This window comes from Grammomys surdaster, unplaced genomic scaffold (assembly GCF_004785775.1).
Source record: "Grammomys surdaster isolate TR1022 unplaced genomic scaffold, NIH_TR_1.0 137, whole genome shotgun sequence".
Classification (NCBI taxonomy): Eukaryota; Metazoa; Chordata; class Mammalia; order Rodentia; family Muridae; genus Grammomys; species Grammomys surdaster.
In genome coordinates this window covers 11,860,643-11,873,842 of record NW_021604595.1, presented here as the reverse complement: position 1 = coordinate 11,873,842, position 13,200 = coordinate 11,860,643, and the positions used below count along the sequence as shown (strand labels likewise).

At 45.1% G+C, this 13,200-nt stretch overlaps 1 protein-coding gene across 2 annotated transcripts in view; it reads left to right on the top strand.

Annotated features, from left to right (window-relative positions):
* Positions 1–1,150: 1,150 nt before the first annotated feature.
* Positions 1,151–13,200, top strand: part of Dsp (desmoplakin) — a 48,301-nt gene continuing 36,251 nt past the window's right edge. Inside the window, exon 1 of one of the 2 annotated variants that reach the window (XM_028763190.1) lies at positions 1,151–1,647. In XM_028763190.1, coding sequence (XP_028619023.1) covers positions 1,445–1,647 — 203 coding nt within the window. In that variant the 5' untranslated portion in view covers positions 1,151–1,444. The remainder of the gene's footprint in view (positions 1,648–13,200) is intronic. The other variant, XM_028763191.1, reaches the window with a different exon arrangement.

Sequence of the window (13,200 nt, the reverse complement as noted above, 5' to 3'; positions counted from 1 at the left end):
TTGCAGAATTAGATAGGACACATATTTAGAAAACCCCCCACCTCTCCTTTACACCATGCCAATGTAGTTTGACATTTACTTTTTGCGTTGTTTTAACCAGCTCATAAACATTTGAGAAATACATTGTACAAACAGGAAAGCTAACAGACATTATTTAGGAGGATGAGAAATATTAATTACCAAGATCTTTACACGGTGTTTGCTAGAAAGCATTTAATACTGTCCCAGGTTATCTAAACACTTCTTAACGGTTAGTGTGCAGGGGTCTGTTACTAAAGCCAGTTTATGGAGACTAGGTGTAAATAGCACTCAAATGCTAACTGGGAGTGGCTTTGGAACAAATCGGTGGAATGTTCCGGCTGGGTGTTACTCATCTGGAACGGTATCAGTCCAGGGTTCTTGGGCACAGAAAGGGGCTCAAGAGTCTACATGGGACAAACGTGCTCCCGATTCTTTTAGAAGGATGGAAAGCCGCGTCTTGTTTATGTTTCAGGCAAAGTCCTGCTATGAAGCCCAGACTAGCCTTGAACTCCTGCTTCCGGAATGCCAGGATTACAGGGCTACCCCAGGTTGAAAAGTTGGGTCCTATGCTTTAAATCTTCACAGCTTCTTGTTGAAACGGGAGTCAAAAAGAAAATAAACTGTAATTTATATTGTTCTGTCATCCCGTGGAAAACAGCAGAAGTGTCTTTATCCTCATGACAAATTATTTCTGGAAAAGCCCTTTTCGGGATTCCCTGTAAAATTAGTTTTTACACAACAGAAATCGAACTCCTGGGGCGATTCAAATAGAAGCAGCTGGCATGGTTTCCTGGGATGAGCAAAAAGTCAATATTTCACTAGTCGTCCCATGGAGTGGCCCTCCCAGTCCACTTTATTTCCGTCCCCTTGGGGCGTTAGGAAATACTCCAAAGGTGTGCCACTGTGGCCAAGTACGGCTCCTAGAGCCTGAAGCAAGTTTCCCGCCCCCTCCCCCCTCTCCAGGGTCGCGGCCCCCAGAGGGTGATCGAGTCACCAAGGTCCCCGCCCCTAGCCTCTGCTCAGGCTTCGGTGGCGCAGGGCGGAGCCGCAGGTTAGGGAGGGCGGCCCCAGGCGTGGGTGACAGGCGGGGGAGGCGAGGCGGCCGCACCTCTCCCTGGGAAGAAGCCGGCCAGGTGTGGCCTGGGCGCCTGGTGCCAGCGGGGAGGAGACTCGCGCCGCCTCGACCAACACCAACACCCAGGCGCGACCCAGCTCCTCTGAGCCGTCGCTGTCCTCCGAGCCACAGCTCCGCTCCCGGCTCCCGCGCCCAGACAGTCGCAGTCCCCGTCTCCGCCCTGCTGGAGCGCTGCGCCCGCGCCAGTCCTCAGCGTCCCGCGCTCCTCTCCGGGAGTCCCTCGCGTGCTCCGAGGCGACGCCTCGCGTATGCCGCGGCGCTGAGCGGCTCACTTGAGTGACCGCCGACATGAGCTGCAACGGCGGCTCCCACCCGCGGATCAACACGCTGGGCCGCATGACCCGCGCGGAGTCCGGCCCCGACCTGCGCTATGAGATGACCTACAGCGGTGGCGGCGGCGGGGGCGGCGGGGGCGGCGGCGGCGGTGGCACCAGCAGGATGTACTACTCCCGGCGCTGCGCTGTCAACGACCAGAACTCCGACGGCTACTGGTGGGTACCGGCCCGCCGCCACCTAGCTCAGTCTTGGACTTTGGGTCAGGGAGTGGCCCGCCTCCTGGGCCGACCAGGAAACCCGGGTCTAGGCCGAGGAAAGTGCTTTGCCCCGGGTCACGGAAGTGCAGGAACGGGTGTCCCTACGCCCAGTGCTTGCCACTGAGAACAAGGAGCGTGGGTGTGTGCGGGGACCCGGGCGACAGTCCTACCGTGAGCCTGCTCAGGGTCTCACGGTCCTCACCTCACGTCTATCCTAGAAGCGGCTCTTTTCTGCCTTCACTGTGGAAGGGAGCAATGGAAGGCAGGGACGCAGGTCTCTCCTTTGTTGCCCCCCTTCCTCCAGCCTCGGTTGTCCCCTGAAAGGTGGACCTGGCTGTGATTGCCTTTGTTCTGTTCAAGCCGGCAGGTGGGAGGTCACGCAAGGGGAAGCTGAGGCCACAAAGCCCAGCTTTCAAACTAATGAAAAGTAAAACTTGTGAAGGGGTGGAGTCCCCTTTGCTGCCTGGTGGCCTTGGAGGGACTCAGGATTTGCAACTCATGGTCACTCCAGGGCGACGGCGGCGGAGGCCCTTAGTTTATTTGGCCACCCGAGGGTATTTGCATGGAAGTTGCGCTCTCCACCCGGCCTGAAACTACCCTGTCACGCAAATGTAGGGATGGCCTCTGGGCGCGGGCTGCAAGCTTGGCCAGGACAGGTCTGTTCCGCTCGCTCCCTTTTCCCCAACTCTAGTCACTTGGTCACCGGGATCGTACTAGAGGCTCTGCGCCTCTTTAAAAAAAAAATCTAGTCTCCTGGATGACTTTTGTACTAAGTGCGGCTCAGGGCACAGTATTAGTCATCTCTTTGATCTGTATAGAGTGGGCTCAAGCTCTGCCTGAGAGGGTGACCCTGGAGAAAGCACTGTGGCACCCAGACCAAGGAGCTGAAGAGGAACCCACAGCACAAAGGGCTGGGTCCTCTTCCCTGGATCGTTGAGTAAATACAGCGAGGGAGTCACTGGTGGGTGGGAGAAGGTAATGAGCATCCTTTCACACAGTCTCCACAGCTGCTTTCTGCAAGCCCACGTGAGCCGTGAGACTTTTGCGACCCGCCCCTTCCCAACCCTACCCTGATCGCGCCTCTGGAGGCGGCCGCCCCACTACCTTAATACTTCGAAGCCGCAGAGGCTGCAGGCAGAGGAGGAGAAACCTAAAGGCTCCGGTGGAGTTTTGTTTTGCAAGCAGTTTTATAGAACGGACAGACCCTCCTGTTGCAAGCTGTTTTCTGTTTCGATTTATTTATTTCTCAGGCATCAGGATCCCTTTTCTCTTTATTAGAAATCTTTGTTTTCTTAACAAATTGTGCTCAGGGATTTCGACAAACGATTGTGTTCGGTAACACCAGGTTTAAATAACTTGGTTTTGAAGTATATTTTAAAATTTGGCGAGCCACCTACAACTTAAATTTAGTTTTGTGACTTAGCCTTCCCGGAATTCAGTAGCCCATTCTTTTCAATGTGTGGATTACATAATTAAAGTCTGGGGAAACAGAATATGGAAGAATATGAAATAATATCAGAATTTAGTAGTTCTTTTCAACACTTTATGAACCAAGTTATTGTTATTATTAATCTTATTCTTTACTCTGCTTCTAGTAGCCCAGGCGTCTTATCTTTTGTTATTTTTCCTTTATTGGGAATCAAACACAAGGCTTCACACACAGTAGACAAGTGTTCTACTCCTGACCTACACCCCCTAGCCCTCTTAAATTGACAACCACCAGTGCCAAGTAATTGGCTAATTTACTTCCTTGGTTTCTTATAATCTTATAGAGAAGTAATATTTTTAATTTATTCGTTGATATTTGAGCTGTGTAAAGATACATGTCTTATTAGGATTCTTCCCTAAAACACTTAATTTGGAGAAAAAAAACCAATTTTTTCCATCCTTCAATATTTCTTCATGTCCCCATTTCCAAAAATGTCTATTTATAAACCTGTCAAGCTTATATCTTCTGGAAGGCAAAACAGACAGAAATAGAAAATGACCTCACTTTGAGAAAGGATTTTCCCCTCCTAAGGATTGATGTTCATCAGTGGCCTTGCAGGGTGTCAGAGGTGGCCAGTGACTCAGTGGCTGTCATTCTCTTGAGACCCAGGTGATAGAGTCCCCTCCCCCAAGCCTGTTGGACCTGTCCTAGCGATGCTCAGTAGAAAATGGTCCATGAATGCTGAGTTCTGCGTTTTCAGTTCATGGAGAGTCAGACCGTGTACCTGGACCTGTTTTTCTGGTAACATTTTAGTTTTGTGTGGAGGGAGCTTTTTCCTCATCTCTCATCGCTTAGATTTTGCAGAAGTAGGAGGCCCTGTCTGCCCAAGAGAGCCAGGGACCTCTGTTAAGTGAATGGTTAAATAATATTTATGACTTTTTTTTTCTCCTCTCTCTACAAAAAAATCAGCACAGAAACTACTAGTTGAATTTTAACTTATTTGAATCTGTGGGTTGAGTTGATACAAATGAAATAATTTTTGAAATAAATGTAAGTCTTCTTTATGTAAATCAGTCTCTATAGAGAACTCAGAACTTATTTTTTGCTATTGAAATCACTGTGAAGTGTGTCTCTTCTGTGTTTTTTCCACAACTAACTCTTGGCCACTTCCAGAACAGTTGGAGATCACACGCACACTGCAATGCCCTCTCCCCCACTCCAGCACCTCCTGCCCTGTGTGTCTTAATTTTAGGTTAGATGAGATCTATAGACACTTTAATTTTTCCTTGTGTACCACTTAAGAAATAGTGTTACAGGCTTGGTAATATAAAAGGCATGAAGCTTGAAAAGAAACTTTTTTTTTTTTGCATAAGACATCATATTAATACTCTTTTCGGTTAAAGCAGAATTTCTGCCAACTTATTCTTGTAGCTAGCATAAAATACTAATCACCAAACTATTTTTGTCTCCAAAGTAACCAGAGCTCGTACTCAGCTCTTCCGCCAACCAAAGTATAGATTTTTGTAGAAGGATTCAGAGTGGCAGGCATTAAGCATCAGAAACATGTGGCTGCCGGGCGGTGGTGGCACACGCCTTTAATCCCAGCACTTGGGAGGCAGAGGCAGGTGGATTTCTGAGTTTGAGGCCAGCCTGGTCTACAGAGTGAGTTCCAGGCCAGCCAGGGCTACACAGAGAAAACCTGTCTTGAAAAAAAAAAAAAAAAAAAAAAAAGAAAAAGAAACATGTGGCTGTAATGTTAAGGCTTGTTCTTATCCAGATCTCATTATTCCAAATCCGAAACAGGGACTGAGAATATGCTCAAGAGAAGAGCCTTTGCTTAGCACACTACATCCTCAGCAGAGCAAAACAAAATTAATAATAATAATAATAATAATAATACCAGCAATAAAGGAAATCAGAACGAGCAAGAGCAAGCCTCTAAACTTCAGAGTGAATAGAGCCCTGAGGACCACGCAGCCTCACCCAGCTCTCTCTGTGTCGACTTCTAGACTGGACAGACCCGTTGCTACCTGTTAATGTGTGTAAAATTCCATGTCCTTTCATTGACTTAGCAAGCATCTCCTGGGCATCTGCTGCGTACATGCATGGAGTTTATGGAAAGTTAAGGTGGATGAACAAAAAAAAAAAAATCTGAGAGGAGTGTATACTCTTAGACCACACAAATACAAGGTACAAAAGAGTAGAATTGAAGGTATAGCCTAATGCTCTAGTGCTTGCCGGGTGATCTCAAGGCCTTGGCTTCCACCTACTGCAACACACACACACACACACACACACACACACACACACACACGCGCTTCAAAGCTTTTACAAGTAGAGATAGCATCTGTCATGGAGGCATTAGTGAGACTTTATTTTTTTTTAAAGTGGTGTTTACTTTGTGTAGTACTTCAGCTGATATACGAGGATGTACAAGAACACAGGAAAAGTCAAGAGGTCTGTAGAGTGGGCTTCTTGGTGAACATCCATTGAGAAGTGGAAAGCAGTAAGAAAGGGAGGAAGGATCTTGGGAAAGCCTGGTGCAGGGGCTTGGCTAGCGATGGAATCCATGGCAGGCTTTCATTACCACCAGAGTTTCCTCCATTCAGGGTCACTGACCCTCAGTGGGGTGGTTCTCTCTGACAGCTCTGTGGAGGACCGTGACTTGTGCACAACCTGCCAGAAATCTGGGTGAGATGGCCATTGTTCCACCGCAGGAGGATGAAGGAAAAGTCTGGGTGTGGCAGGTGCAGTGGGATGGGAAAGTAGACACTGCCCTGGTGCACTGACAGCTTCAGCCCACACCTGGGAGACTGCCCAGATGCACGGACAGCTTCATCCCACACCTGGGACACTGTCCAGGTGCACTGACAGCTTCAGCCTGCACCTGACTGTGAGATGTTAAGAGTGTTCGAGGACACTCAAAGCTCAGAGCCTAGGTAACCCAGGATATGTATTGAAACAAAGGCAAAGTAAGATTCAGGCAAATTCAATACACAGCAGATAACACTGGCATGGTTATTAAACCTGGGTAAATTGTATACTTAATATAACGTCAGGTCCATGGTTAATGATAGTTCCCATCCCCTTCCAGACACCTGTGATAAGTCAGATATTACGAAAATCTCATGTAACCTCATTCCTCACAATCAACATCCCGATTTAAAAATGAGAAACTGAGGCTAAAATAGTTAAAAAAAAATAAAACACTTTGCTCAAGGTCTCACAGCTAACGAGTGGTTGAATTTACTATCCAGGCTATCGTACCATCTGAGAAAAGCTCTGTCGTTGGAGCGCATCTTCTCTATTTGAAAACCTTTTTTCAGCCAGTATAACTCTTCTTTGTAATTCTGTTGCAGCCTCATTCTGCATTTGGTGAGATATGTATTTCCTGATGCATTGCTTTATTTTGTGAATACTCTTAGGAAGAGTTTCATGCACTTAGAAAGCCCCACCCAACATGATTCTGTATTACGTAGACTAATTGTTGATTCTATATTATGCTGTCTGATTGCTATTTAATAGGACAAAACAGCTTTCGACTGTAGTTTATTTTTCTAACCATGGGCTTGGTTTCATTGTAGTTCAGGATTGAAGTGCCCTGGGAAGAGATGTACTGATGTTCTGATGTCTCAGTGCTGACTTCTTAAGGTGGAGCAAAGAGAACTTGGGTGTGACTTTGACAGTCCAGCTTGACTCGGGTAACCAGTCTTTCTAGATGAGAACCTTCTAGAAAATTTTAGAAGTGTTTCAGTCTGTAGGAGTAGCTAGGAGCTCTGCTCCCTGTCCAGCCTTTCTCCTTCTCCATCCTACTGGGTCGCCAGTGGCCCTGACTCTTAAAAACTGAAAACTGTTAATTTTGGTGCTGAGGTTGAAGCCACAGCCCCAAAGACAATGAGCCATCCTTGGAAGCCATGTCCTAAAAAAATGCTAGCTCAGATCCATAATTTATATCTTACCAAAGACAGGTCAGGTTGGAGGGGTTGACATACTTTGTAACCATGAACCAGAACTACATTTCATCCAAATGAGGGCCCTGTAGAGAAGAGTAGCAGCAAACAGTTGAAGGGTTTGCTTGGGAACAAGCTTTTTAACAAACAGATACCACATCCGGCTTTATCTGCCATCTGGGGAGAAGAAAAGGATGTTTCCAGGAACGGCAGGACAATGTGTAGATGTTTTCGTTTTTTTTTTTGTTTGTTTGTTTTTTTGTTTTTTTTGAGGTCCAGTAAAACAAGTGTAAATTTTTGCATAGGAAAATACTTCAAAACAGAGTTCTTTGTTTTGGGATTGAATTTGTTATTTTGGTGACATTTCTACTAAACAATAAAAACAAATAAGGAAGACATCTTTCTCTGAGTTTTCTTATTCCTTCTTTTACACTGCTAAAATAGATCATTCTCACTTAATCGCCTGAAAGAGTGCTTTTGAGTCTTACAGGACTCCTGAAAATACCCCATACTTTAAACCCAGTCTGTTCCTTTTTCCCCCCTTTCCCTTTAAAATATAAATTTATTTTAATGGCTACACTGCAGCATACAATAGTATGTATTCCTTGATTTCCTTTAGGTCTGTGTCTACTTTTTTTGCACACTGTCCTTAAGATAATAGCTTGGGGCAAAGACAGAATACACAAAAGGAGACTTTAGAACAACTAACCGCAGGAGCAGTCACCACCAACAGAACCACTGGGGTTCACTTCTTCCGCAATATATAGACCTAACTGTACCCTGAAGCTTCACCCCACCCCTGCAGGTGGGTGTTCCTACCTGTTGCAAATGCAGGCAGTTAGGCAAACAGCTTGAGTGTCACTCCAGTATGGTTAAAGTCACAGACTGTTCAGCTGGGAGTGAACTCCACTGTGCCAGCCTTGGGGTGTCTGTGAAGGTTGTGACAGTGTGGCCAGTTTGTCCCTTCATCTGCAGCATCCACCCAACATGCTATACTGCCTCCATGCTTTTGTTTGCTTGCTTTTCAAGACAGGGTTTCTTTGTGTAGCTCTGGTTGTCCTGGAACTAGCTTTGTAGACCAGACCAGGCCGGTCTCAAACTCACAGAGATCCGCCTGTCTTTGACTCCCCAGTTCTGGGATTAAAGGTGTGCGCCAACACCCAGCCACAGCTGGACAGCTAGGACAAAATTTAAGGTCAGAGGAGACTTGTTCATCTAAATCTATAGGGGATGAGACCTTTATTCAACTCATTTGGGTGGAATCAGCGACTGGGATGGGTGTGTACTCGTAGGTTGAGCTCCGAAATCAGGGCCACTAGTTTAATGTCATCAAATGCTCATGTGCTTTGTTTCTCTTCCGATTTACTGAGCCAAACAAGCAGGCCCTGGCACCTACAGTGTACAGAGCTGTATGTTGTTAGGTGCGTGTAGGAGGGGGGAAGAAGAAGAAGCTGTAGGAATAGCTACACCTGTGTGTAAGTAAGTCCAAGAGAAAGTTGGGGGCAGAGTGAGCAGGTAAGGCCTGGGGAAGAGGCGTCGTCAGGCCATCCAGCAACTCACCTGATGGCTAGGGTGTTTAGTGAGAGAGTCACCTTTACATGAGGTGAACTCAGACTCTTTTTTTTTCTTTTTTTGGTTTTACTTACGATTCTTTAAAAACAAACAAACAAACAAAAAAGAACCTAACAATGTGTGACATGCAAGAGACACTTTAAAATGATAGAGAATTGATTAGGCATTAAGATTAAAGTATTATGTATTTATAATTTCGAACAGACATTTACTGAAGTTTTTTTTTTTTTTTTGAGGGGGGGAGGGCTTGTTGTTCAGTGAGCCTGGATACAGAGAGACATATACCTGCATTTCTGGCACACACACATGACTCCAAAGGGCACAAAGGAAGAAGGAGGAGAGATGAAAAGAGAGAGACAGGGAAGGTGTAACCCATGGAAGAGAATGTGTGCACACAGAAAGACATACAGAAAGGCGGCATGGGAGACTAATGAACAATAAATGTTATTATGCAGATATTTTGTAAAACAAAGCATTTTTATCTCATAATGTTGCATGTCTGTCATCAAAATCTATTCTGGCAGCAGATGTTCAACAAATGCTTTAAGATAGCTAATTTTGGGGTATTTTTTTCTTTCTTTCTTAGAAAAGAATGTTATTTGAACACACAGAAGTAAAATGTAGCCGGATGCTGTTCACAAAGACGATTGTGTGATCTGCTTTTGGATTTAACTCCGGAATGCGTTTTCCTTTTAGCCTCTGATGAAGGGATCCTTTTACAAAGGCTTAGAGCTGTTCTTGTTTAAACAAGTTTTAGGATGAATTTCTTTAAAAAATGTTTGCGCAGGCAGGTTCTGTGTGGGATGAGTCATTTGTCTGAGTTTGAGGATGAAACAATGTCAGAAGAGTTGATCTTCCAAGGATAACACTTTAATTTCCCAGGAATATCTATTCACTTTAGCTTAAAAGTCAATAGTCTTTTTTTTTAACCCAAATGAGCTTTTCTCCCCCACCCCAAAGCATCTTTTATGTTCTCTGTCTATAAAATCACATGAATTTTTTTTTTTTACATTTTTATTTATTTATTATATGTAAGTACACTGTAGCTGTCTTCAGACACCCCACAAGAGGGCATCAGATATCATTACAGATGGTTGTTAGCCACCATGTGGTTGCTGGGATTTGAACTCATGACCTCTGGAAGAGCAGTCAGTGCTCTTAACCACTGAGCCATCTCACCAGCCCCAAATCACATGAATTTTTAAATGGAACCTTGGATGCTAGATGCTCGCCGGCTCACTTCTGAGTGTAGTTTATAAACCTCCTTCCTACTTTGGGCTGGGAATGAAGCTGAGCAGTCAGAGTGCTTGCCTAGCCCAGAGCCCTGGATAAATCCCCATCACCACAGAAACTGGGTGTGGTGGCATAGCCTTGTCATCCTACCACTTAGAGGGGGAGGGAGCAGAACTGCAAGGTCTAGCCTGGGTTGCAGAGTAAGCTTGAGCCCAAGTTGGTGAGTAGAATATTTGCCTAACTTGCTTGATGATCAATCATGGTTTAATTCCTAGTAGAGAGAAAGAGACAGAGAGAGAAAGAGAGAGAGAGAGAGAGAGAGAAAGAGAGAGAGAGAGAGAGAGAGAGGGAGAGAGAAAGTGTATTCCCTGAAGCCACTCCCCAGCGCTCATGAGGGATCTGCACACTCCCAATGCCAGGAAGATGGATGTCTGACCTCTGCCTGCACTTCTTGATAGAGCGCAGCCAGTTCTGTGTATAGAATTTTGTGTATAGAACCTCCTCTGCGGCTTCGAACCAGGGTGGCTGCTCCCTTCCCCAGTTGCTAACCTCAGCGGGCCAGAATCTGTCCTTTGAGATGGACAGAGCCAGTGTGCACCCAGTTCTCCCTCTGACCTCGATGTTTCTTTCTAAAGGGCGTCTTGATTGCACCTCAGCTGGAATTGGAATTTTTACAGGTGAAGACAGGATAAGTAGGTGCTGGGGATGAGAGAACATAGCTCTCTCTGGTACCCATGGTTTCTCCTTCTGCTCTTTCACTTGCCTTTGGTCAACCACTGTCCAAAAATACCAAGTGGACACTAGGCAGGAGTGGGGGCTCAGGCCTGCGATCTGAGCACTGGAGCCATAGAGGCAGGGTCAGGAATTCAAGGTCACCTTTAGCTACCGAGCCGGTTTGAAGCCAACTTGAGAACATGAGATCTTGTCTCAAAGATAAATAAGGGAGGGGAGTGGGTCACTCTTGTAATCTTAATACTGAAAAGACTGAATTGGGAGGATTGCTCTGATAATTGGAGGCCAGCCTGGGCTACATATTAAGATCCTGTCTCAAAAAAAAAATCAAAACAAACAAACAAAAAAACATCTCAAAAACCAAGTCCAAAAAACCAAACTGGATAAATCTAGAAATAAACATTCTGAAATTTTAAAGTGCCCTTTACTGTACTATATTGTTATATTTTTTCCGTTTTATTAGTTCTAGTCTGTTATTGTGCCTAATTTATAAATTAAAGCATCACCATACACACACACACACACACACACACACGGAAAAGCAATAGCTTTTCAGTACTGAGAAAATAGATTTTTAATACTATAGTAAAACAGGATTCATCCCTGGCTAGATGGCTGTAATTTAGCACTCAGGAGGCCAAGGCAGGAATACATGAGTTTCAAGTCAGCCTGGTGACAGAGTGACAAGCAGCCACGACAGAGGTTCTTCCTTTCATTATTCAATTTAATCCTCCCCCCCGCCCCGTCTTAAAGAAACTTGATTTCTGTGTATTTCTCTTCTTCATGTACTAAGAAGCAAGCAAAGCACAGGGTTAGTGTATTACGCATGGGTGGTGAGCACGTGCCAGGCCCTTCGTAAAGGGTAAAGAGTCTTTTTAGAATTAATAACAGAGTCTACTTTTTAAAGAATAGTCAAATACGTGTGGGTAGGGAAGAAAAAAAGGTGTCTTGTCTTCTGTATAATTCATTAGCTCTCTAGTGATAGAACTGTTTTCCAAAACTAGGGGGGCATCACAAAGAGGGGCAGCCCCCAATGCCCTGACCAAGTGTGTGAATGTTCTAGCTCCTCCTCCCCAGAGGCAGCTCATCTATGGGTGTCCTGTAGCATCCTCTAGTCGTGGGGTTTCAGGAGATCCAGAGTTAGGTTTTATTGTTCAAGGAATTTCAACTTGCAAATTGACTTAAAATTTGTATGACACTTTGGGTATATTTATTCACAAATGAATTTCAACTTCCCGCCTCTGTTGTATATGTGGTCTCTGTGTGGTGTGTGTGTGTGGTGAGTGTGTGTGTATGTGTGTGAGTGTATGTGTGAGTGTGTGTATGAATGTATGTATATGTGGTATGTGAGTGTGTGTATGTGGTGAGTATGTGTGGTATGAGTGTGTGGTGTGAGTGTGTATATGTGTGTGAGTGTGCATGTGTGTGTGAATGTGTGTATATGTGGTATGTGAGTGTGTGTGTATGTGGTATGTGTGGTGTGAGTGTGTGTGTATGTGTGTGAGTGTGCATGTGTATGTGTGGTATGAGTGTGTGTATGTGTGTGAGCATGTATGTGTGAGTGTGTGGTATGAGTGTGTGTATGTGTGTGAGTGTGCATGTGTGTGTGAGTGTGTGTGTATGTGGTATGTGAGTGTGGTACGTGAGTGTGTCTGTGTGAGTGTGTAGTGTGTGTCCATCTGTGTGTGTGAGTATGTGCGGGATGCTGGGGATTGAACTCATGGCCTTGCCCATGTTAAGCACATTCTTTACCAGCCAAAGTTGCCGTTTTATCCATTTTTATTCTGAAATAGATTTTGATTTACAGGAAAGTTGCCAAGCTGGTGCAAAGTTCTTATGTATGCCATACCCTGTAGCCCTTAATTGTCTTTCTTATGGCTCAGTTTATGGTGTTTTTACCATGGCACACCTTGTTAGATCAGTTAAGAAAGTCTGGCCTTTATTGTGTGAAGAGATAACTCCTTCATTCATGTACTTAGAACTGGCATTCTGTGTGGACAGCACCCTGAGTCACCTTACTGAACAGAGCTTTCCCAATGTTTCAGAAGAAAAGTCCTCACCTTTCAATGAAGAAAACAAGTTGGCTGTTAAGCCTTGTACTTAGGAAGTTAAGGCAGGAGGATTGCTATGATAGTGAGGCCAGCCTGGGCTACATAGTGAGTGAGACTATGAAGGCTATGTAGTGAAACTTTGTCTCAAATAGCCAAAAGAGTAAAAGGTGGAGGAAAAAAAAAACAAAGGAAGAAAAATAAGAAAAACAATTGTAATTATACAAGACTTTCTTTCCTTTCTACGTCCCTCCCTTCTTTAATTTATGTAGAATCTCACTGTTGCCCAGCTTGGTTTTGAACTCCTGAACTCAAGTCATCTTCCCACCCTAGCCTCCCAAAAGATTCCTGTGTTTCTCCATCTTTCTCTTTGTTTCTTATGGTTTCCTTCCACTTTCTGGCGGGTACACTGGGAAAGCGTTCTAAGGCCGCTGGAATCCTGTACAAGTTAGGACAACAGATGTAGTCTTGTCTGTGTCCCAGCGGGGTGGGCATCACGCCAGATTCCCTGTGTAATGCTGAGCGGAAGTGAGACTGCTTGCACTCA